Raw genomic sequence first — 23,588 nt, forward strand, 5'->3', positions numbered from 1 at the left:
GATGAGCAATTAGCAAGGGTCACAGGACTTGAGGAAGATGACCAGACACATTGTGTGTGAGAAGGTGCTGACCAGTGTCCACATGAGGCACCAATCAGCCCTCCAAGCTTGGCTCCCAGCCCCTTCTATCCACCTGTGGAAGCGCGACTCCCCTCCCTCCTTTCACGTTCCTACCCCTGGGGCTTGGCTGGGCCGTTTGCTTGCCTTGAATGCCGCCCTCCTGCTGTTCACCTATCATAAAACTCCCAGTTCTTTAAGCCCCAGATCAAAAGCCACTTTTCTCTTAAAGTCTTTCCATCATCCTCTTCCTGCCGCTTATTATTTCTTCCCATCTTGAACTCTCAGAGCGAACTGTTCGTGACCCTCCTTCCCTGTCTGCGTTACAATTGTGAACATGTCTTATTCCTCCAGTGGAGCTCATACACTCCTTTAGTTGGGGTCAGTCATATTGTATTCTTTCTTTCACTCAAAAAATATTCATTGAGTGCCTTCCATATCTCAGGGGTTCTGATCCCTTACGCTCTAATGGTGATAGACAAACAAAGGGACGAATACAATAGAGCTGATAAGTGCCCCCTTAGGTCAGGTGCAGGGGGCTGTGAAAGCACAAAGTCCAGCACTTAATCTAGTCTTGCAGGGGGAGGGAAAAGTTGTCAGGAAAGGCTTCCTGGAAGGAGTAACATCTGAGTGGAAAAGTGAAGGACAGGTGGGAATTTCCCAGACAGACAAAGCAGGGGAGGCTTTGGAAGGTGAGGCTGGCTTGCTGTCTAAGGGGCCAGATCACATGGGCCCTTCCTAAGCCCACGAAGGAGGAGAGACTTTCCTGAGAGCAAAGGAGAGCCCCTGATGATGTTCACTCCTCTGTGCCTCTTGCAGCACTTAGCACAGTGCCTAGAACATCCTAGATGCTTGAATGGAAGAGGCGATGGTCATAACATTTCCCAATGTCTTTTCGTGCTCTCAGGTTAAATTCCCTTGACTTGTGGGTCAGATACTCAACCTAGCTTCCCGACAGTGATAACAAAATTGAACTACTGGTTTAGCACCGCACAGCAAGGACAAGCGTGGCTGGCAATTCTCCTGATAACACAAACTGGTCTGGAATGCATTCATTCAAATAAGTGACACAGCCTGAGATCACATCTTGTGACTGGATCACCAGAGAATACCTGTCATTCAAGCCCTTCCCATCTTTAGCTCTGTCATCCAAAGAGGCCCTCAAGAGGCAGAAAACTTCTTTTGCAGGACCTCATTTCCCGGGTTGCCATCCTGCTCCCAGTGCCAGGAGGGGAAGGCAAAGGGGCTTGGGAGGGAGTGTGTGGGCAGGAGCCCTTTTCACACAACCCCCAGCTCTCAACAGGGAGCAAGACGGGTGCCGTGGAGAAGGGGCTCGTGCTGGGAAAGCAGGAGGAAGGGAGGGGACAGGAAGCGGTGCAGTTGGGGTCTGGAAGCCCACCAAGAAAGGCAAATCAGTTTTCAACAAGCCTGGCTTTCTGTGTTGCCAGCCCCCTCCTCTCCTCGTTAGGAAGCGGGAAGCGCGTACCACTAATCCAGCGCTATGCGCACTTCCTGTGCACACTGGGTCCTGGAGTCAGGCCGCAATGACTCACTGCTGACCATAACGAGGCCTCCAGGCCCCATGCGCTGACTTAGAACATTTACAGAATTGCTCCTGTGTTGAGACATTCACTTCTTTTCAACCAGCCACTTCACCCCCCTCCCCCAGTGAACTATTCATTCCTTGACTGGACACACCCTTCTTTCCTCACAGAACACCCCTTCCAGGAGCACCTGCTCCCGGGCCAGGTAAAACCCTCCCCAGGTATTCTCTTTCCTCAGGCCCACACAATCCACTTTAGGGAGCCTTCCCACATGCCAGGCACCACACCCACCTCATTTAATCCTTACACTGCCTTTCGAGGGAGGGACGAGTTCCACTCCTACTTTGCATAGGAGAAAACCAGTGAGGAGGCTAAGCCTGATTATTTATCATTATCCCACACTGTCCTTCCCCGCAGCAATGATGCCCCACTCCCCGCCACAGGCTGGGGCTGCAGGTCTGGCCTCACCTGTGCTTTAGGCCGCTGGGCTCCTGCGGCCTCCAAGCACACCTCTACTGCTGTGTCCGCCAGTCTCACTGAAACATAAGGCTCCTCAAGGGCAGAGATGAGATAACCCCTGTATCCTGCCCAGAGGCTGGTGTCTACAGGCCTTGAATCAATTATTTGTTGAGTGAGTAAATGACACTTTAAAGGGAAACTGGGATTGCAGGTCTGAGGATGAAGCATAGTCTATCATGGGCATTGTGCACAGTAGATAATAAATGATTTGGAGGCATCTTCAAGAATTCTATCTGGTTCGAAAAACATTCTAGAATGTTCTCAGTTCCAGAAGCAGCTCTCCATCACCCAAAGCGGATAGCTTCCATTTGTAAAGTGGTGACATGTTCCGTTCCCAGCCCCTGTGCTGCTTTACATGCACTTTACATGCATCACTTCGTGGAATCCTCTCAACCAGACTCTGAGGTAGGTGTCAATCTCCATTTTATGGATGAGGAAACTGAAGCTCAGAGAAGGGAAGTAACTCACTCCCAAGTCCCTGGACGGTAGAGGTGAGCAGGCATTCAAACCTGGCTGCTTTAGAGAAGCTGCCAAAATCTTTGACTTCTGGGGTAGTAAACAACGTAGCCAAAATTAGAACCGTGATCTAACTGCTAAGTTCATCTCCGCCTGCCCCCAAATTTTCAGCCCTCAAAACATCCTAGGGCCGCCCTGGTCCAAACCCCCAAATCCTGATAGCTGACCCGGAGAGAAAATGGGACAGTCACCTAAAAACCTGGCCTGCCTTTCAAGGAGCCCAGCACTGGGCCACTCCCCCCAGAACCAAAACGCATTTGCTCTTCAGTGAACAAGTCAGCTCCCACACAAACACGAGACAGGACGAAGACCTGACAGGGCTGAGAGCTGGCAGGCAGAGCACCGTGGGTTACGGAAACGAAGCGTGTCGCACACAAAACCAAATCACACGGAGCCAAACCAAAGCCTGGTGTTCTCAGCCGTGTTGGGGCAGACCAAGCATCATCCCCCAGGCACGACGGGGCCGGGAGGAAGGCCTTCCTTCTCGTGGGCTCTTGCACCAGCCCAGGAGGTACCCAACGTGGGGGTCACTTCTGAATCACCTTGAGAGGCCAGAATACAGACTGTCCTTTGCCTCCACTGTCCCAGCCCTGACACCTTAATGGACGACCGCCCCATTCCCTCCTGGGTCATAATTTTGTTCCCAAGAAAGCAAACAGCTCTCACGGGCGTCCACGCGGCCAGGGGTGAGCCCACCCTGCTGGCCAAGACACCCGGGCACACACGGTCATGCTGCAGGCCTACCTCGCTCGCAGCAGTCCGAGCGGCCTTCCTCTCGGCCGGCTCGCCACCTCTCTGCAGCTCTGAGGGCTCAGCCTCCCTTCCCGGGAAAGGGCTACCCCGGGGCTTGCGGGGCCGGCTCTCCTCTGAGGTGTGGAGCTCTGTGGGTCTCTGTTCGGTGCTCAGACACCTGACCACGTCTGACGGTCTCAGGCAGCTCTTCTTAGAGATGGCGGGTCCACCCAGGCATCTCTCACCTGCCTCCCTGTCTGCTTTCCTCTCACGTGCTCCACTTCCTTCTCGCCACGGCTGCCGCTCACCCTGGCTGCTAAAGGCGTCGCTAAGCTCCGAGATGACCCTGTCCGAATGCCCAAGCCTCAGCTGGGAGAAGCTATCCTTGAGGACCCCTGGAGGTGGCACGTGGGTACCACCATCTCCGCTGGCGTGGAGAGAGGTCTGGGAACCGGGCGCCAGGGAGCAGGCTTTCTGCGGGGGAGGCAGGGCCAGTGGGGAGACTGCTGAGCGTGGGGTGGCCCGGGCCGACCAGCCTGAACGGGGGAGGCTGAGGATAAGGGAGGAGCTGGGCCTCGCCCACAAGGCCAGGGGTTCAGGGCTATAGACAGAAGCCTCTGGCAGAGGAGGCAAGGGTGGGGTCAGGGCCAGAGGCCGCCTGCTCGGGACTCCTACGGTCAGCGAGATCCACTCAGAGGTGACAGCGTGCATCTCAGGGGACAGGGCTCGGTGGGCGTGGGGCAGAGATGAGGGGGCTGGCGTGATGAGCTTGCTGTGACCGGGAAACTTCAAAAGAAAAGGAGAGAGAGGAAAACAAAAGAAAGAAGCAAAAGGCACAAGTGTCAGCACAGAGAAGAAAGGAGGAAAATAATCACAAGGGATACATGGAGAGGAGTGAAATGGCGAGGAAGAGCAGGACACTCTGGTGTCCAAGAAGGAAATCATCTGGTTAGGCTGGGAGAGAAACTGAGATGTGGGTGCACGTGTGTGGATGCGCGGGTGTGTGCAGGCGGCGGGGAGGATGGAGAAGCACGCGGCCTGGAGGTGGGAGAAAGGGTCCCATCAGGGCAGGAACAGACGGTGCCGGCTGGTCTGCGGAATCAGACTTGTAAAGGGACACACTGGAAGCTCCCCACCTCACCCCACCCAACTGCCTCTGCCAATGCAGCCTTGACCCAGAGCCATGAGGAGAAAAAGGTGGCCTGGTTGAACCACTGTGCTGTACACCTGACACTAATATAACATTGTATGTCAACTAGAGTTCAATAAAAAAAGTTCAAAAAGGCCTGCCACTGTTCTGACCCTTCTTGGGCTTTTACTCTCTCTAGGGGGGCTCAGCAGAGAGCCTTCCAGAGAGGAGTATGAGTATCGTAGTCATCTTGTTTTATAGTTGTGCTTGGCTACAGTCAAGCGAAAAATCTAGTTGAGTTCCCCATGCTATGACGAAGCAGAATGCCCTGCGCCTGGCTCACACCCTCTTCTCAAGAGATCACAGGATCTGGATCTCACTGTGCAGGAAGCCCTGGGTCAGCCCATCTCATGTTTCCTGCCAAGAACCATCTCCTGGGGTCAGCAGTGGCAGGTGGGAGAGGAGGAAATGATTAGAAGATGAGAGAAAAGAGGCACCATCCAAGTGTCCCCCGGTCCTGCTCTCATTTCTCTGGCCATACTCCCTATAACTTACCACTTATGGTCAGTCTATTTCACAAGCAGTCACCCCACTGTGCCTCTCCTGAACCCAAGGTCTGATTTTTTTTTCTTGGCTTTGGGAAAGTGGGGATGGGTTTGGAATAATTTATACTTTAAAACAAGTTTGATCACAGTTAATGTTCAGGGAAGCAAAGATCTTATTATGCCTATAAATCTACTTCTTTTCAGCCCAGTATAGACAGAGACACTGTTAAGTTCCTTTTCCAACCCGGTCGTTGATTGCAAAGAATGCTCTGAATCCAGTCTATACGTCTGAGGATGAGCACACGAGATTCTCTCGTTCAGTCTTTGTCTTCTGCAGGCCAACCTTGACCAGTAAGATGACTAAGAGAACCATACTGGCCATGGTATGTACGGGACAGTGGTGGTATCCAGACAACCAGCTTCACCCAGGAAGGGATGCTCCCAGAACAGAGTTTTGGACCAACTGATAATGGCGCTTATTTCTCTCTCCCTAATCATCTTATCCCCAGAGCAATCACCTTAAGCACTTGCTTTTCCCCAAGATAATATTTCTCCCACCAAATTCTTGAAAAATGCCATTTGTACACATGAAAACAAACCCTGGTGTGTATACTCTGCACTGCTGCAGATGGTTCTTAATCACAGTGTTGCAGAACCACCCCAGAGGGGCTGTGTGCTATTAGCACTGAGGTTTGTCGTGCTGAGTGTGAAAACCAGTGGCGGGAAGCTTAGGTACCTGAGGGCTTGCAGTGGCACTACGACTTGGGGAGGAGGAGAAAGGCAGGTCGATGTAATCCACGGGGTTTTTCACCAACGGCCGTTTGATCACGTCCACATAGGTGATGGGGAAGATGCCTTGCCGGGACGTCCCTGGGATCCTCCCTTCGTACCAGTTCTCGTCCACCTGTCGAAGCAGCATGATCCTCTCGCCCTGCAAGACACAGAAGGGCAAGGGTCCTTGTCCTAGCAGGCCTTGGCACGTCTGAGGCCCCTGCCTGTACCTTGTGCTCTCCTGCATTATTTATTACATTCTTTGTTCAGAAAAACCTTCTTTGCTAGACCTGGATGGAATTAGTTATCACTGGGATGGAGATGTTAACAGCAGTAGAGATACCTGGAGGCTGTTAAGCTTGGTCTTTACATATTTTGGTAAAGGAGAGGGTCAGACTCATTCTCTCAAGCTAACAGGCAAACGTAGTATTTTTGGCTCATCTCATGCAAAATAGACAGATATCCAATCTTCTCTAAGGTAAAGGTTTTGGGGGTTCTTTTTCTTATGTAATTTTATTTTTTCCTGTATTATTACAGAAAAATTAAGACATAAACATGAGGCAGAAAATAATCATTACCATAATATTATCACTTGGGGGTAACCACTGTTCATATTTTGGTATAGATAATTCCATGTGAATTAGACTTGCACATACCTTTTTCTTATGAAAACTGAATATGCACTCTATTCCCCTTTCCAACTTGCTTTTTTACACTCAATAACATACAGTGAACCTCCTTCTTTATCAAGAAATATAATTCTACATTTTTCCTGGCGGTGCACAGCTTAATGGCCCACTGCAGGATGTTCTATTGTACATACATATAATGGTTTAATTATTGGTCTCCTGATGTAGGGCGATTAGGCTGCTTCCAGTGTTTCTTTTTTCTATAAGCTGGCTCATTTTTTCCCAAGGCATAAGCTCACTTCCCTCAATCCTCAGTAAAATTAGTAACTTGAATACCTTCAGCCAGTTGAGAATTTTGGCATGTAAAGAGAGCGTCTGAATTCGTGGGAAGGACAGTGTCTCTGCACAGCTTAACTGTGTTCAAAATAAGCATGAGCGCCTTGAAGGCAATGATAACACTGTCATCTCCTGCTCAGTGGGCCCCAACTAGATGCCACGTGTCACACTGGGGGCTTCACTGAGGCTGTTTCATTAAATCCTCTCACAGCAGCTCTGGAAGAGGGCCATTTATCTTCATTTTACATATGAAAAATCACAGCTCTGAACAATTATTTAACTCCCCCAAAGCCACACAGCTGATAACCTATGACTCTTGGCTTCAAAGTTTCTCAAACTTCTCCTGGACTTCGTTTTCTCCACATTAATGTTGTACCACCTAGTTACCAACACAGCATTTCTCACATTACTAGGTGCTCGATAAACACTGAACACGGTTTACAAAAGAGGTAGGCCTGTGAGAATTCATGGACCGTTCATTAGTGAACTCAATGTAGGGTTTGTTTTTTTAATACTTCATGGCAGAAATCCTCCAACTGCCCTCCGTGCAACCCTTGATTTGGGGGCACGACAGCCTCACCACAGTGGCCACCGCTGCAGTGCCCCATCCCCACGATGACAGCGCCACCCAGCGGGGCCCCCTGGCGTGGGATGAGAGGGCAGCTTACCTTTCTGAAGGACATCTCTACTTGCGTATCACCATTAAAGTTAAACTTGGCGATAGCTTCGCCGTGTTCCAGAACCTGCACTGGTGCCAGCTTTTTGGGCTGAGCCTTCTCAGCAGGAGGAAGAAGCTGAGAAATGAAAGGAGGAAACAGAGCACAAGTTAAATGAATTGTGCTTTGGGCACGACCAGGCTTTTCCTTAGAAAGAGAAAGAGCCAGGGTACCTCAATGTAGGTGCAGGGGAAGATTCCCACCCGGCCGTGGTGCTCTCCTTCATACCAGTTCTGATCGATCTGCTTATAAATGTACACGACGTCTCCCTTCTGCAGAGGAAGCTCCCTGTGGACAGAGGGTCACAGCATCTTATCAGATGTCCCAATGTGTGTACGATTAAGATGCTCCTTGTTTTAGCAAAAGGAGACTTCGAGTGAGGTCCAAGGGGACAAGTTACAGAAGATGCGGCTCCATATGTGGATGCGAGAACCCCACTATTCAGGAAACTGCAGCACATTCGGCATTTTTCCAGTCTTGTGGGATGAAGGTTAACTTTCCAACTGACAACCACTTGAAAGTGCTCAGACACCTTATTAGTTTGTTGTGGTTTCCCCAATGTATTTTTTGTCAATGCTGTCTTATGCTCAGAATATTTGTGCAACACACAGTGATGCACCCAGCAGTCTTAGCTGCTGTTCATTAATGAAAAATGTTTCCTTCTAGATACTTTCACTACCCTCTTCTATGCCCTAGAAATGCATGCCTTCACTACCCATGACATTTAAATTCCCCTCAAATTGTTTGTGAAATACTGATATCCTTTTATCATTCTATCCGTTTAGCCATCCATCCACCACTCATTTCATTACCCATTCATCCATCCATCTATCCATCATCAGGCAGTAGAAACGCTCTGATATTAGGCAGATCTGGGTTCAAAACCCAGTTATACCATTTACCAGCTCTGGTACCTTGGACAAGATATTTAATCTCTCTGAGATACTTTCTTTATCTGAAAACAGGAGCTAACTCAGAGTTGGTGGAGAATTCAGCAACAAACTACAAATAAAACACCTAGCACGGTGCCTGTTACATAGTTAACACTCAGTAATTGTTAATTCACTTTCTTTTCAACATGGAAAAGGGATTTTGGACAGAAAAGTGGATTTTCCTTCAAATGTTCTTCCTGCCCCTTTTCAACTTTTCCATATACATCCCTTTGTTTGCCTCAATAATATGTTAACCGCTAACCAGGACTCCATTTTAAAAACAGAGAGAGAAAGATAAATTTTAAGCAACACAAAAACTGTACCTTGAAATTTTCTTGCATTAAAAAAAAAAAAAACGGGGCTTCCCTGGTGGCACAGTGGTTAAGAATCTGCCTGCCAATGCAGAGGACACAGGTTTGAGCCCTGGTCCAGGAAGATCCCACATGCCATGGAGCAACTAAGTCCGTGCGTCATAACTACTGAGCCTGCACTCTAGAACCCGCAAGCCACAACTACTGAGCCCGAGTGCCACAGCTACTGAAGCCTGCACGCCTAGAGCCCGTGCTCCACAACAAGAGAAGCCAGTGCAAGGAGAAGCCCGCACACCGCAACGAAGAGTAGCCCCCGCTCGCCGCAACTAGAGGAAGCCCGTGCGCAGCAACGAAGACCCAACGCAGCCAAAAAAAAAAGAAAAAGTGACCTAGATCTTTTCCATTTGCCTCAAACCAACAGCATGGAAAGACAGGACTCTGACTGCAATTTGGACGGGGTGTGCCTGGTTTGCAGTGTGCCAGGAAGTCCCACGGTGCGTGAAGGATGCTGGCTAAACAAAGGGGCACATCTGGAAAACCTCACACAAAGTCAGCACTGTGCTGGATGAGAGAACAAGGCAGCCTGTGTGGGTCTTGCACTGGTAGGCAGGATTCTAACCCTAAAGAGGCCTGTGAAGGGGATCCGGGGCATTTGTCTCTGGAAGAAAGAAGGTCTTTGGCCAAATTCTTGCCATGAGCCCTCCCTGGGGGAGTTCTGAATCCTCCCCTCCATTTACTCCCAACTATGGGCACACAGATGAGCAGAACCCTCAGAATATCCACCCCTGCTGGAGATCTGCAGGCTCCAAACTCTGCCACCCTAAGTGACTCGCAGGTCACTTAGGCACATGGCAAGGTCTGGTAGTAACAAGGTTTGGGAAACAATAATATGACGTACTTTAGATCTTTTCTGGAGTGTCACCACGTACATTAGCACAGTGGAAGCTTGGAGAAAGTCCTGTGGGACAGAAACCTGTTTAACTTGGTTGAAACGAGCGCTCCCACAGAACACTTTTTTGAGTAACATACTATGGAGAAGAGCAGAACCCAGTGACTGGAGATGTTAAAAATATTCAAGTCTATGGATCTTTTGTTTTCTCTTTAAAAAGTATTATTAACTTTTCTTGGGAGGCAACGTGGTACAATGAAAGCACTGGGTCAGGAGGAAGGAGCCCTGTCCCAGCAATGAGCAACGTTGGTAAATGGTGATGAGTTCTGTCTATCTTAGCCTTCTCACCTGTTCTATTTGTGAGGATTTTTAAATGAAATCTAGCTAAATGTAATATCACAATACCGTTCAATGATTACATGGAACTTTCTCAATTCAAAGAAAAAAGAGGAAAAGGTACTTCTTGATTAAACTAAAAAATTAATTTACATAACTATTTTTTTTTTTTTTTTTAATAACCAGAGGTCTCTGGTTTAAAAAAAGGAGGGGGACCCTTTTGCTTGCCTATGCAAAATATCTTACAAGTGTTACCTTGGCTGCCCTGCAAGCGAGGCATTTTTTTTTTTTTAATAACCAGAGGTCTCTGGTTTAAAAAAAGGAGGGGGACACTTTTGCTGCACTATGCAACATATCTTACAAGTGTTACCTTGGCTGCCCTGCAAGAGAGGCATTTTTTTTTTTTTAAGAGAGGCATTTTTATGCCCATTTTATAGATGAGGAAATTTGAGGTGGAGAGGTTGGTGATTTGCCCTTGATCAGAGGCAATAAGTGGCACAGTCGGGATTCAAACCCAGGACTTCCTGACTCTAGAGCCCATAATCAACCCAGCACAATATGCCACTTCCCCTCATCAGGTGACAAGTTAAAGCACTGGAGTAATTACAAGCAAAGCCAAATACACCAGATTTGTGCCTAGGTTCTGGAAACAGTAGGCTAGTCACTCAGTTTGTGTTGGAGGAGACTGGAACCACAGCTGAGCAGCCTCCACACAGCATTTCCCAGCGTCCAAGGATGGAGGGCTTTCCTTCCCCTTTCATCACCAGGACAGCAGGATGGCTGCTGTTCACTGCTGCCAATGAAAACTCACAGCCCATTTTAATCCATAATTAGATATGAAGTGAGCAAGTTCCTCTAGGAACCCAGTCATTTCTCAAATTTCATTCTATGGGAAAATGGTCATCTAAATGGTTTTCTGGTCATCTAAATTTAGGTAACATTGGCTAAATCAGCTAATTAGGTTTCTTTATTGAAAAACTTCTGGAGAGCCGTTAACATGTCAATAGCAAAGTCTCTCTTCAAGGAGGGGCAGGAGGTACAGACATAGGATGCAGTGGTTCCCAGACTCACTTCTATGATGGAACACTATTTGAGAAATATTTACAGAGCCAGCACTCTGAGGAACATACTTAGAGAAATGCTGGTCTCCTGTGGGTTCACATAAGCCTTTAATCTCTCGGGATGTTGCAGCAAAACTGGCAAAGTTATCTTCCTAGAGACTGGTTCTGGTTCCTTCTGTAGAGAAAGTCGGATCAAGCCACCACTTAATGAAGCAAACTGAGTCCCTACATAGGAGGCAGCAGAGCAGCACAGAGGTGAGAGCCCAGGCTCTGGCACCAGGCTACCTGGATTTGAATCCCGACTCCATCACTGACCAGCTTGGGCAAGTTCCTTAACCTTGCAGAACCTTGGTTTCCCCATTACTACAAGGGAAATAACAATAGCACCAACCCCACAGGGTTCCAATGAGGGATGAATGAGTTAACATACGTAAAGTACTTTGAATGGTGCTTGCACATAGTACAATCTAAAAACTACTGTTTCTTATTGTTGTTATTTTCTCCCACTCTTCTCTATGAGTGCACTTCTGTGTTTCAAAGAGGCAGTTAAAATAAATGAATATGACCGGTGGCACTTACTTTAGTGTCTGAGCTTTAAAGTCAAACTTGGCTCTGGCAGGTCTCATCTAAACACAGGAAACAATGACAAGTTAAAATCACAATTTATGTATAATGCAAAGGACACACAAGTTTCCGGAAAGCAAAGCAGAAAAATCCACCCTAACCAGTTTACTCTGGTGTCAAAATCTGGGCAGAAATCTACTTGTCTGACCTTAGCAGGGCACTACATGGGCGTTCAATCAGCTATGCCACGCGTGAGGATCTCCCTACGGAGGGGCAGATGTGGGGAAGAGACGGTTAGAAAAGTCCTAAAGTTGAAATGCTGGTCCCCAAGGCTGACACCACTATTTAAAAAACAAACAAACGAACAAAACCCAGCCAGAAGTCCTGAGACATTCCTTATCTACTGTCCTAGTCTTTGGGGAACATGTTCTCTTTGCCTGACTTAAACTATGACCTGCAAGTAAATGAACCCTGAATGACTTCTTACATCACCTCCAACTCCACATATTTCTCCAGGTCTGTGAAATCATCCAAAAAAGCCAGATAAAGTGAGCCCTGAGCTCATGCTCTTCCTTCAAGGCTTCCATTCTTGTTAGGTAGCCCTCTCCTCCTAGACCCCCCCAAGCCTGGAAGTCACCCACAGCCCCCATCTCCACTTTCTCATCGAGCCTGTCATTAAGTCACGCCAACCCTCCCTCCGTCCCTTCCACAACCCCACTCAGGTCTGACCTCTATTTCCCACAGGCACAGAGCTTCCTTTGACTTCAGTTCTCTTCACTCTAATCTACTCTCACTCAGGAGCACAAATAACATTCCTCAAATACCTCCATCACATCTCTTCCTTGCTTTGAAGTTGGCCCAGTCTCTCAACTGTGCCTCAGATCAACTCTCAATTCCTGAGGTGGGTTAAGGCCTTTGGGTCATTTCTCCCCACTCATACCTAATCGCCTTTATCTCCTATGACACTTTTCCTGTCCCAGTCAGGCAAATCTACTTGCTGCACCTTGTCTAGACACTCCTTCCCTGTCTGGAATTTCTTCATCTCCAATTCCAACAAAGAGAGCAAAAGGTTCCCTTTTACTTACCATGTTTATTTGTACATCTTTCTTCCCCACCATTAAAAGTGGGGAATTTTTTTAAAAAAAGGAAGAGAGAGAGGGGAGAAATCATGAGAGCAAGCAGTTTACGGTTGCCAGTATAATGCTGCCCCAGCCATGAGCAGCTCCAACCTTTTCAACTGCTATAACTTTCTGGTATAGGGAAACAATGTGATGAAAATTAAATTACATACTTCCTCTTCAATATTAGAAGGCATGGACAAAGCAGAGAGGAAAAATGGGAGACTCTATGTGAAGAAAAAAAATGGTTCTTAGAAGCTTCATCAAGCTTAGTTTTAGATCCTGATCCCTTAGTGAAATGCCCCATATTTCCAGGTTCCTCAAGCTGGGGTTTTATAGGGATCTTCTTTAAGGCCATGAATTCTCCACAGGAATTTTTTTTAATTTTGCATTTTCATGTGATGTTTCCATCTATCTACCATACATATTAGAAATCAACTGAATGACGACCTTATAATCAATGTCACAGATTTCAATGCCTGCCTGTGACCAAAGATCATAATTCAATGGCTGTAAGCAAATAAGAAAAGAACAAATGTGGAGTTAATGATAAACGACAAGTTCACAAGAGAAGGCCAAATGACCAACGTTTTAAGCACAAAAATTTCAGTGATTCCAATTTTAAAAAGTGGGGGGGGGTGGTGAGGGGGCTGGTTGACAGCCAGCTGTCAAGCTGTATGAACGTTAAAAAAAATTTATACCAAAACAGCACGATATTCACACTGTGAGTGGCAACTGAGTTCAGGCAAAATTATATCAACCATCAATTAAATTAATAAAACCCAACCATTTGATGAATAGCCAGTGGTGTCTCTGTCACTCAAAAGATAGAGACATGAATATTAATCAGTTCTCAATTAAATTTATAATTATTAAATAAAAATTGTATAGGTGTACAGTTTACTATTTAATTTGTAAATTGGCTTAGGTCAGCCCAATCGGGTTGGTGAAAATTATTTTCATCAAAGGGAATCCATACATAATTCAAGAGTGAGAAACACTGATTCCACTGAACTCTTAAGACATATTATATGAGTCATATTGCCTATACAAAGCATCATCTCCTTCTTTATCTTCCTCCATCCTCCTGAGGCTGAATCGATCTTTTCCTCCTCTGGTTCCCAAGGCATTGTGTTACTTATTACAACAGAGGTAACAGTTCCAAGGGTGCCTCTTCCACTAGACTGCCAGCTTCCCAAGGGCACAGTCTGAATCTTGTTTCTATCCCCTCACGGGGTCCTGGGCAAATTAGTGGTCACCCAAATTCTACTGAAGGGTACCGAAGTACATCTACATAGCCTGGTGTACCTGGGACTCATTGGTCTTTATTGTCCCATGTCTGTCAGTCGACATCTAGGGCAGTGATTCTCAAAATGTGGTCCCTGAACTGCTCAGAAATGCAAATTCTCAGGCTCCGCCCCAGAACAAGAAACTTGGTGGATGGGGCCCAGCAACCTGTATTTTAACAAGCGTCTAGGGGATTGTGACACACTTAAGTTTGAGAACCTCTGCTCTAGAAGGGAGGCAAGGCAGGTTAGGCGGAGTTTGCCTGCCTCTGTCCATGGTTATTGTGCCCTGGTTGCATTTCATTTGCATGTATTATCTACACGTGGGGTAGGTAGCCCTAGGGTGCCTTTGCATGTTCCCGTCTTCTCCATCACTCACAACCAGGTAGGCCTGGGAATGAGGATAACCCATCACTGGAGCCTTCAGAACAGGGTGGTATTCAGGAGCTGGAATGCTGAGGGCTGGCGGTTGTCCTTCACTTGCATCTGAGTAACTCCTGCTAATTTCTGCCTCCCCCTTATTACATTTTATTTTTCTCTATCACCTTAGAGTCTCTTTCCCCTCCCCAGCTTTCCTTCTTCTAGTCTGGTTCCCCCTTTTCTCTCTTTGTTACAGTCACCTTCTATTTCTTTAAAAAAGAAAACAAAACCCAAACCATTTGATGAACAGCCAGTGGTGCCTCTGTCACTCAAAAGATAGAGACATGAGTATTTAATTGGCTATTACACTGAACGATTATGCAACTGTATATACTTTGGTGTCACTGCCCCATTTCCCCAATCCTCCCCAAGCCCCAGGCACACAGGCTTCCCTGAAAGGAGCTAATCTTCAGCAGGGCTACTTAAGGATCACGTGGCAAAACAAACGCTGATGCAAGCTGCGGTATTTGACCAGCACAAGAATTTCAATATGTTGACCTTCACGCAGGAGGCCAAGGCCTGGATAAAATCACTTCAAAGACTTGTACTTCTTTGTTCCTTGTATAATATTAGGTTTCATAATTTCGGCTGAGAAATGTCAAAATTAAGGCAACAAAGGAAATCTCTCTCAGAGAGCTCTTACCCTCCACGGCTACTCTAACTGCAAAAACGGTTTGGCTTTCAAAATTCCTCAGTGAGGCTTCAGCTCTACTGAACACTTCAATTAAATCGTCGTAGGATACCAAGTGGCAGTACTGCATGTAATACAAGTTTCACTAAACCATCTCTTCAAAGAAGAACCTTGTAATTGTCCACACCATAGCTACTAATGCATATGAACTAAGGTATAGGTTTCTAAGCAAAGTGCACAGGCAACACAGTCTCATGATAAAATGCAGATGGAGAAGACCAGACTCATGAAGGCAGCCGATGCTCTAAGGCATGCATTCAGGTTGTGCGCCAGCAGATCCCGGTCCCGCAGCCAGGCATGCTTGGACATACAGAGCACAGGACATAATGGGAATCATGTCCACCGACCAGCAAGAGAAGAGCCAAAGCAAGCCTAAGGGAAGCCAGGATGACAGATGCTGTCTGGAGAGGTAATTTGGCCTACAGAGGGCAATGCCGAGGGAAGGCAAATATTGCTTTGGGTCAAGCAGCAGATCGAGGTGACCAAAACAGACCTCTGACCCAGATTTCCTTTTTGCTGTATCGTCTATATTGAGGAGGTCCCCAAAGCGCTCATTAGTGATAAATTGATGGTGCGTCGGAATGACGCCCGTGTGGCGTCGAGCTGCAATATCGGCTTCTTCTTGCTCACGCTTAAGTCGTCTCTGGTCCGCTAAAAGTTTCTGCCATGAAATTGCATAAAATGGGCTGTGAATCATCTGGTCCAGGGTATTGGAAAACTGCCAACAAAAACAACTAAGGAAAAAGGTGCTGGGTCAATAGGGAGGAAACAGATGTTGGGGGGGCTTTATGGCCGCAACTGCAAGGTTCCCGCTGTACCCACCCACGTGCGCTCTGTGTAGGGAGGAGACAGCGCTGCGGGGAGAAACCGGGGGAGCACTGGGATGCGGGGAACGCTGGGTCCCATACGGTTACGCTGTCTGCAGACTACCTCCCAGCTCAGCCAAAAGTCTCTGCCTCCTGGCACAAGGCGGCCAGGGCCAGGGCATCCAGGGGGTCCGTCCGGAGCATTCACGAGCATGGAGCATGGTGGGAGGCTGGAAGTGCTATCCTTCCCTCACTCAGGCAGTGATGCGTTCCCATAGTGGGACCAGGGCGGGCTGATTCCTCCTCCTCAAATCAGGCTATTAAAACTGCTGTGGGCTTTTACTGTGTGGTTCTGTGGCAAGCAGGTCATCTTTGTGCTTCCTATTCCTGCTACTTTATGCTCAAGAGAGTAGAGATACCCATTTCAGAAAACGTGGCACCCCTTCTCCTAGGCCAGCCAACCCTTCCTTCGAGTACAGTTGTTAGGAGGCCTCAGCACATGCACCAAAGGCTATTTATGTGACTGACAGAAAGCATCACTTACCTTGTACTTCCTACTTAACTATTTCTTCCTTAGGTGAAATGAAACTGTGTTTAAGGGAATGAGGTAGACTATAAATATAGGAGGTAAACTAAGAATAATGGTACCTGGGTTTAGAAGAAATATTCCCTCCTAAATTAAGGAAACAGTCATCTATTTCTATTTTTAAAGGCCTTTTAAAATAATTAAACAATGTTCCATTTAACTAAATGTCCTCATTGCCTACCGAAAGGACCCTATGGAAGAGAATTTTAATGTGTTTTCTTACTCCATACCAATCATACCTTCCTGGGATTAATATTCTTTGCAGGAAAGCATTGATTAGAACGGATCATTCTCCATAAAGCATCCCATCAGGTAATTAAATGCCTTAGGTGACACCTAGCCCCAAAGGATGGTGGGGCCCATTTTTCTATTCTTCTTTCAGGGTCTACCAGTAATAAAGCAAAAATAACTCATCAAATGGCTGTGGGATCTCCAGTGCTCAGGTTAAGTTGTGGTAAAGATTAAACGAGAAAAGACGTGAGAGAGTGCTTTGTGAAGCATGGTAGAGCCCTGCTTTCCAGCTCTGCCTCTGGTACAAGGTAACTGGCTACGTGGCCCGAGGCAAGCCACTGTCCTGTGGCAGTCCTTTCCTGGATAAAGCAAGGGAATTGCCCAGGTGACCACTAATGTCCCTTCCAGGACTGACAGGCTCTTGTTTTCTGAAATGCCATTGTCATCAATGTTAATAATAAGCCACTTGCATGGAAAAATGCCAGGACTGGCATTCCCTGAGCTGGGACATGTGAGTTGTTTCTGTAGCAATGGGACAGATGCAAATGGAGCAGACCCAGCAAATCCATCATTCCCATAGTTTAAACACATAAGCCAAAAAACAGGGATAAAGACCCAAGGATCTGTGAGCCAGTGTTATTCAGGAAACAAGCTGCTCACCCTCTGAACTGCTAAACCAGCAAAGTAAAATCTGCTTCCCATGTGGTAGGCAAGAATTCTATCACAAAACCTTCCATGTTGGATGCTAGGGTTTATAATCCTGAAATGGAATGTCACCTTCCCTCATCATAGCAGGCCAGGCTTCGATAGGTAGAATCTTGTATCTCAGTGACAGTGACAAAAAGGAGTCTGTTTTGTGGCCAGATGGACGTCCATTGTGAGTTTTTCACCATGCTATCACAAATAATTCTGTCCATCAAATGCTTCCTCCTGTTTCTTTTCACAGACAGGCGCAAATGTCTTACTGAGCACTGTCTGTATTGTGCCCGGAGAAGGGCAGAGCTGTGGTTTTATTTGTCCTTTGTCTCTCTAGCTGGCAGCAATGATTGTTACCCTCCAGCTCTCTTCAATGTCAGCCTTACCCTAAATCCTTAAGGAAAATCCCCGTAAGCTCTGAAACCAACTCAACAAAACAGCACAACACAGAAAAAGGGCTTCAGACTTTACGGGGAAAGGGACAGAGTTGCATACACACAAACACCTTCCCTTGCTGCCACCAGGTTCAAAGCAATTCTTCCATCTCTTCATTGCAAGAAAACACTCATCAGAGCTTGTTTAAGCTATAGGACCCTTTCTTCCAGGAATGCAAAGTCTAGAAAACACGCCTCGTCATAACACTTCATCAGCTTGTGATTTTGCCCATTTAGCTGCAGCTTGTGATTTTGCCCATTTAGCTGCAGCTTGTGATTTTGCCCATTTAGCTGATGTGCAGAACTACCCCTTCCTAAATCCCAAGAGAACGCGTTCCTCTCCCGGCTCCGTCAGTCAGATCACTGCAGTACAGACATTTCAGTAGCTGCAGGACAAGGTCTATATCCTAAAGTTCTGGGGGAGAGGGGTTATCAACGTTTATTGGGGTATCTCTCTTCTTCTGAGTTAAAGGCGACTTCTACACACTGTTTTTATAAAATGTATCATGGGCATTATTCTTTTTCAGTTTCCTCTTTCTCCTACTGCATATTTCTCAATATGAACTGTGCTTTGTGTCAACAGAGGATGGATTTCCCTGGAGAGTAATAAGGCGGGGGTTAGGGGGAAGGACTCTAGGTTCCCCTTAAGGGGCAACCTCTTTCTGAACCTCCCAGGCAGATTTGGCATTTGGAACTTAGCACCTTGGGGAAAATCAGTCCCACTCTTTGGAAAAGTGGACTAAAAGAGGAGTGACTGAGCTCATGTCATATAAAAAGTCACCTGTGAAAATCCCAATGTTTGCTTCTAACTGCTAGGCCATGCCACCTCCCTGCATGTCTACTTCCTTCATATTTTTATCTGCACAAGAGCTAAGAGATTTCAAAGGGGGCGATTACCTCTTTATCATCATGACGTCTTCGAATAAATTCTTCTGTGGATTCCAAGTAATCAGCTGGTATAAAATGCCTTGGTGATTCTGAATCTTCAAAACAATAAAGTAAAGTCAAAACAGGCAAAGATTTAGTGGGAAACCAGATTGGGAAAAGATTTCACCTTTCATCCATGACAAATATCAAGTCTGTACCATCGTTGTTTGGTCGTCAGTATTCAAATTCTGAAGGAAAAAAACCCAAATGCCCTCCCCCTCCCGAGTTTTGGATTTACCTGTGAACTAGTTTCATACAAAGAAAACTAATCAGAGGCAAAAGGTGAGCAAAGAGAGGACTGTCTTTGAAAAGTGTCCCTATTAAGAGGCGTGCAGGATCTTACAGGGACACACACTGTACACTCACACACACATACACAGGGCCACCGAGAGAGGCTGCCTCTCAAAAAACCTCAGTGTGAATTGGGATTGGTGTGAATTGCAAGGGGTTCAGGAGTTCAAATGAACACATTTCTCAGATGAGCTAAACGGCCAATTTTTCTTTCGAAACAGAGTTTGGTGGTTAGTCTAAATGACACGGGGGATCTGTTTTTAAAGAAGTGCAGCCACTATGAGCCATGATTAATTGCCAAGCAAAACAAACAGAAAACAAAGGACGGACCAGAAAATGAGCACCAAGGGCACACGGGAGGAGGGAACAAAGCAAGCAGAGTGGAGAGATGGGTGAGGTGAGACTGGGTAAATACACAGAAGGCCACCTCCGAGGGATGTTCCCAGTTCACTTTGGGGGTTGTTGTTCCTGTCCAGGCTGTGGTCTGAGTACGGCAGAGAGTTCCCATTACTAAAGGCCGTCAGGCAGACCTCTGGGGCCGCGGGTCTCTCCTGAGGGGGCTCTGAGATCCGGCTCAGCCTGGCCATGGTGTGCCGGGAAGACAGGCGTCTGGGAACCAAGGGCCTCCCCCCGGAGGGGGGCTCGTCCTGATGGGGCTGAGACCCCCTGGGGGGGTCTGGCTTCTGGCCCGAGAAGTCCCCGGGACAAAGCTGTCTGGGGGGATGCTGGAAGGGCTTTTTCAACCGAAAAGGGAGGGGGCTCATTAGGTAGATGTTCCTGAGGAGCGTGCCCTTGTCCCCCCTGGGATCTGGGCGCCAGTCGGGCCGCCGGGAGGTCTGCTGCTGCTCGTGCCTACGGATGGTGGTGAAGCGGGTGTAGGAGGCCGGGCAGGTGCCCTTGCACTTGTTGAGGCGGTGTTTGGGGAAGTCTCCGTGAATGCTACCGCTGCTGCCCTCTCGGCTGTCGCTGGAGATGTTTGAGCAGCGGTCCAGCTCGTCCGAGCAGGCGGAGAGCGGCTCGGAAGGCACGAGGCCCCTGAAGCCCAAGGTGGGGTCTGCCATCCGGCTACACACTGGGGAGGCGTAGATGCCCCGAGGGTTCAGCCCGCCCGCCTCCCTGGGCCGGAGCTTGGTTGACTCCAGGAGGGACTCAGCCGAGCGGGCAGAGGTTAGGCCGCTCCGGGCCAGCATGGGCGTGGGGGACTTGCTCAGCCGGCCGGACAGGTCCAGCGATGGCATGGACCGGGACCGCTGAATCAGCTGCTCGAAAGCTGTGATGCGGGAGGAGACGGTATGCTTGGGGACGTGCTCCGAGCCTTCCTGGCTGGGGCCCAGCTCGCCCCTGGCCAACGCCAGGCTGCTCCTCTCGAAGTGGGAGGCAAGATCCCGCACACTGGAGGAGGATACGGACCCCAGGAAGAGGCCGGCCCGGTTGATCTGGTGCATATCTCGGTAGAGCATGGTGAACTGCGGGCCAGCCTTCCTCAAGAGTGGGCAGGGCCTCCTGGCGCTGGTGCTGTACTCCTGCAGGCTCATGGTGCTGCTCGACCTGCCGTCGTAGTCCCGCCGGGAGCGCACGAGCAGGTTCTCCGCGCTGCCCCCCACTTGCGGGGGGAGGCCTCTTTTGGAATCATTCAAAGGAACCGAGACACAAAGGTTCTCACAGCTCTGAGCCTTTTCCGATGGCAACAGGACGCTTTTCTGTTCTTGCAAAAGAGCGCTGGGAGCAGAGAGCCTGGGTTTGAATTTGGAGGGGAGGATTTCCGAAATGCAGGCTTTCGCAGCGGACAAGGGTTTCTTGTGCTTACACCCGGGGCCTAACGCACTGCTAGTGTGAACCGATCGGCTATGAACTGAAGATGAAGAAATCATGTGAGCATTCCCACCTTTATGATCCACTGGAAAGCATGCAGAATAAAATAAACAGACCCATTAGGTTAAAGCTGAAAGCTGCTACAAAAAAAAAAAAATAATAAAGGAGAGGTAACATGCTCATTTGTCATAAGGGTTTTTTTGTTTTTTGTTTTAATTTCCAGTCGATGTCTGGAAGCAAAATAATCTGTGCTGCAAAGCAGGTGCAAAGATGCAAAGAAAAATGGCCGCCCTGCTAGAGTTAGGGAAAGCTCAGCTAATTTCTAAGAAAAGGGGATCAGAACAAAGAAGAGAGAGATGCTTCAGGGACAGCAAGGTTGGGGTTCAAAGGAAGGGAAACTATTCACACCAGAAAGAAAAATGGCCGCCCTGCTAGAGTTAGGTAAGCTCCGCTAATTTCTAAGAAAAGGGGATCAGAACAAAGAAGAGAGAGATGCTTCAGGGAGAGCAAGGTTGAGGTTCAAAGGAAGGGAAACTATTCACACCAGAAAGAAAAATGGCCGCCCCGCTAGAGTTAGGAAAAGCTCAGCTAATTTCTAAGAAAAGGGGATCAGAACAAAGGAGAGAGAGATGCTTCAGGGAGAGCAAGGTTGGGGTTCAAAGGAAGGGAAACTATTCATACCAGAAATAAAATGGCCGCCCCGCTAGAGTTAGGAAAAGCTCAGCTAATTTCTAAGAAAAGGGGATCAGAACAAAGAAGAGAGAGATGCTTCAGGGAGAGCAAGGTTGGGGTTCAAAGGAAGGGAAACTATTCATACCAGAAATAAAATGGCCGCCCCGCTAGAGTTAGGAAAAGCTCAGCTAATTTCTAAGAAAAGGGGATCAGAACAAAGAAGAGAGAGATGCTTCAGGGAGAGCAAGGTTGGGGTTCAAAGGAAGGGAAACTATTCATACCAGAAAGAAAAATGGCCGCCCTGCTAGAGTTAGGAAAAGCTCAGCTAATTTCTAAGAAAAGGGGATCAGAACAAAGCAGAGAGAGATGCTTCAGGGACAGCAAGGTCGGGGTTCAAAGGAAGGGAAACTATTCACACCAGAAAGAAAAATGGCCGCCCCGCTAGAGTTAGGAAAAGCTCCGCTAATTTCTAAGAAAAGGGGATCAGAACAAAGCAGAGAGAGATGCTTCAGGGAGAGCAAGGTCGGGGTTCAAAGGAAGGGAAACTATTCACACCAGAAAGAAAAATGGCCGCCCTGCTAGAGTTAGGAAAAGCTCCGCTAATTTCTAAGAAAAGGGGATCAGAACAAAGGAGAGAGAGAAATGCTTCAGGGAAAGCAAGGTTGGGGTTCAAAGGAAGGGAAACTATTCACACCAGAAAGAAAAATGGCCGCCCTGCTAGAATTAGGAAAAGCTCAGCTAATTTCTAAGAAAAGGGGATCAGAACAAAGGAGAGAGAGATGCTTCAGGGACAGCAAGGTTGGGGTTCAAAGGAAGGGAAACTATTCATACCAGAAAGAAAAATGGCCGCCCTGCTAGAGTTAGGAAAAGCTCAGCTAATTTCTAAGAAAAGGGGATCAGAACAAAGAAGAGAGAGATGCTTCAGGGAGAGCAAGGTTGGGGTTCAAAGGAAGGGAAACTATTCATACCAGAAAGAAAAATGGCCGGTGAGAAACTAGGGGAGGGGACTACAAGGGCTCCGTGGCCTGGAAATGGATCTCAACAAGTCAAAACTTATCCCAGTCGCTGGAGGTTCACCCTCGCTGCCATCACCCCAGGAATGGGTGTGGACGGGCGAGAGATATCCTGAATACCATGTGGATGAGCGAAGAGGCCTGCAGGCTTCGCCCAGTTACCTTTAGTTGAGGCCGAGCTGGATGGCCTCTTGAGCCCACTCAGGCCCTGGAGAGGGATATCTCCTCCTTCCAAGACGCTTTTATAAATCTGCCTCTCATTCTCCAAGCTGGTAAGATCCCCGGGAGCCCCATCTGATTCCCTCTTCACCGCGTGGAAGTTGGAAGAATATACACTGAGAACAATGAAATTTTAAAAGAGAGAAGAAAAAAAAAGAGAGAGTAGGATTTAGTATTTTTAACAGTTTTCTAAAAAGCACATTACCAGCTGAGGACAAGGAAACACACTTCCTGGCATCCCAGCCAAGCACCGTCCCTTCTAAAGGGCATTCTTAGTTAGACACAGAGCTCTACAGACAAGGCAGGCCCACAGGTGCCCCGGAATGCTCAGGAATCGTGTCTAAATAGCAAGGTGCTCTATTTGAGATGACTGCCTTTTGTTTTAAAAGAATAACTCTGAGAAACACTGCCTGGGGATGGAGGGCAGAAGGGGGGCCAGACAGGAGGAGGTTCTGGGGACCCAGTCATTGCACACAAGATGGGACAGTCGAGGACATGAGTGGAGCTTCTGACATGTTGCCAGCCAGAGTTGGCCATTTCAAGTCCACCACCTGGATTATTTTTCTGGGTTGTTCCTCACAAATGCTTTGACCAATGGAGCATTAAAATCAACAATGAGGGGCTTCCCTGGTGGCACAGTGGTTGAGAGTCCACCTGCTGATGCAGGGGACACGGGTTCGTGCCCCGGTCCAGGGAGATCCCACATGCCGCGGAGCGGCTGGGCCCGTGAGCCATGGCCGCTGAGCCTGCGTGTCCGGAGCCTGTGCTCCGCGACGGGAGAGGCCACAGCAGTGAGAGG

The 23,588-nt window shown here is 47.9% G+C and overlaps 1 protein-coding gene across 1 annotated transcript in view; it reads right to left on the reverse strand.

The window, feature by feature from the left end:
• Positions 1-23,588, reverse strand: part of SORBS1 (sorbin and SH3 domain containing 1) — a 119,667-nt gene that overhangs the window by 14,745 nt on the left and 81,334 nt on the right. The window contains exons 22-29 of the mRNA XM_007471598.1: positions 22,733-22,905; positions 18,753-18,838; positions 15,596-15,763; positions 11,603-11,649; positions 7,668-7,782; positions 7,447-7,572; positions 5,779-5,973; positions 3,381-4,154 (exon numbers count right to left, since the gene is read on the reverse strand). Of these exons, the coding sequence (XP_007471660.1) occupies positions 3,381-4,154; positions 5,779-5,973; positions 7,447-7,572; positions 7,668-7,782; positions 11,603-11,649; positions 15,596-15,763; positions 18,753-18,838; positions 22,733-22,905 (1,684 nt within the window). The remainder of the gene's footprint in view (positions 1-3,380; positions 4,155-5,778; positions 5,974-7,446; positions 7,573-7,667; positions 7,783-11,602; positions 11,650-15,595; positions 15,764-18,752; positions 18,839-22,732; positions 22,906-23,588) is intronic.

Source organism: Lipotes vexillifer, unplaced genomic scaffold (assembly GCF_000442215.2).
Source record: "Lipotes vexillifer unplaced genomic scaffold, Lipotes_vexillifer_v1.1 scaffold325, whole genome shotgun sequence".
Classification (NCBI taxonomy): domain Eukaryota; kingdom Metazoa; phylum Chordata; class Mammalia; order Artiodactyla; family Lipotidae; genus Lipotes; species Lipotes vexillifer.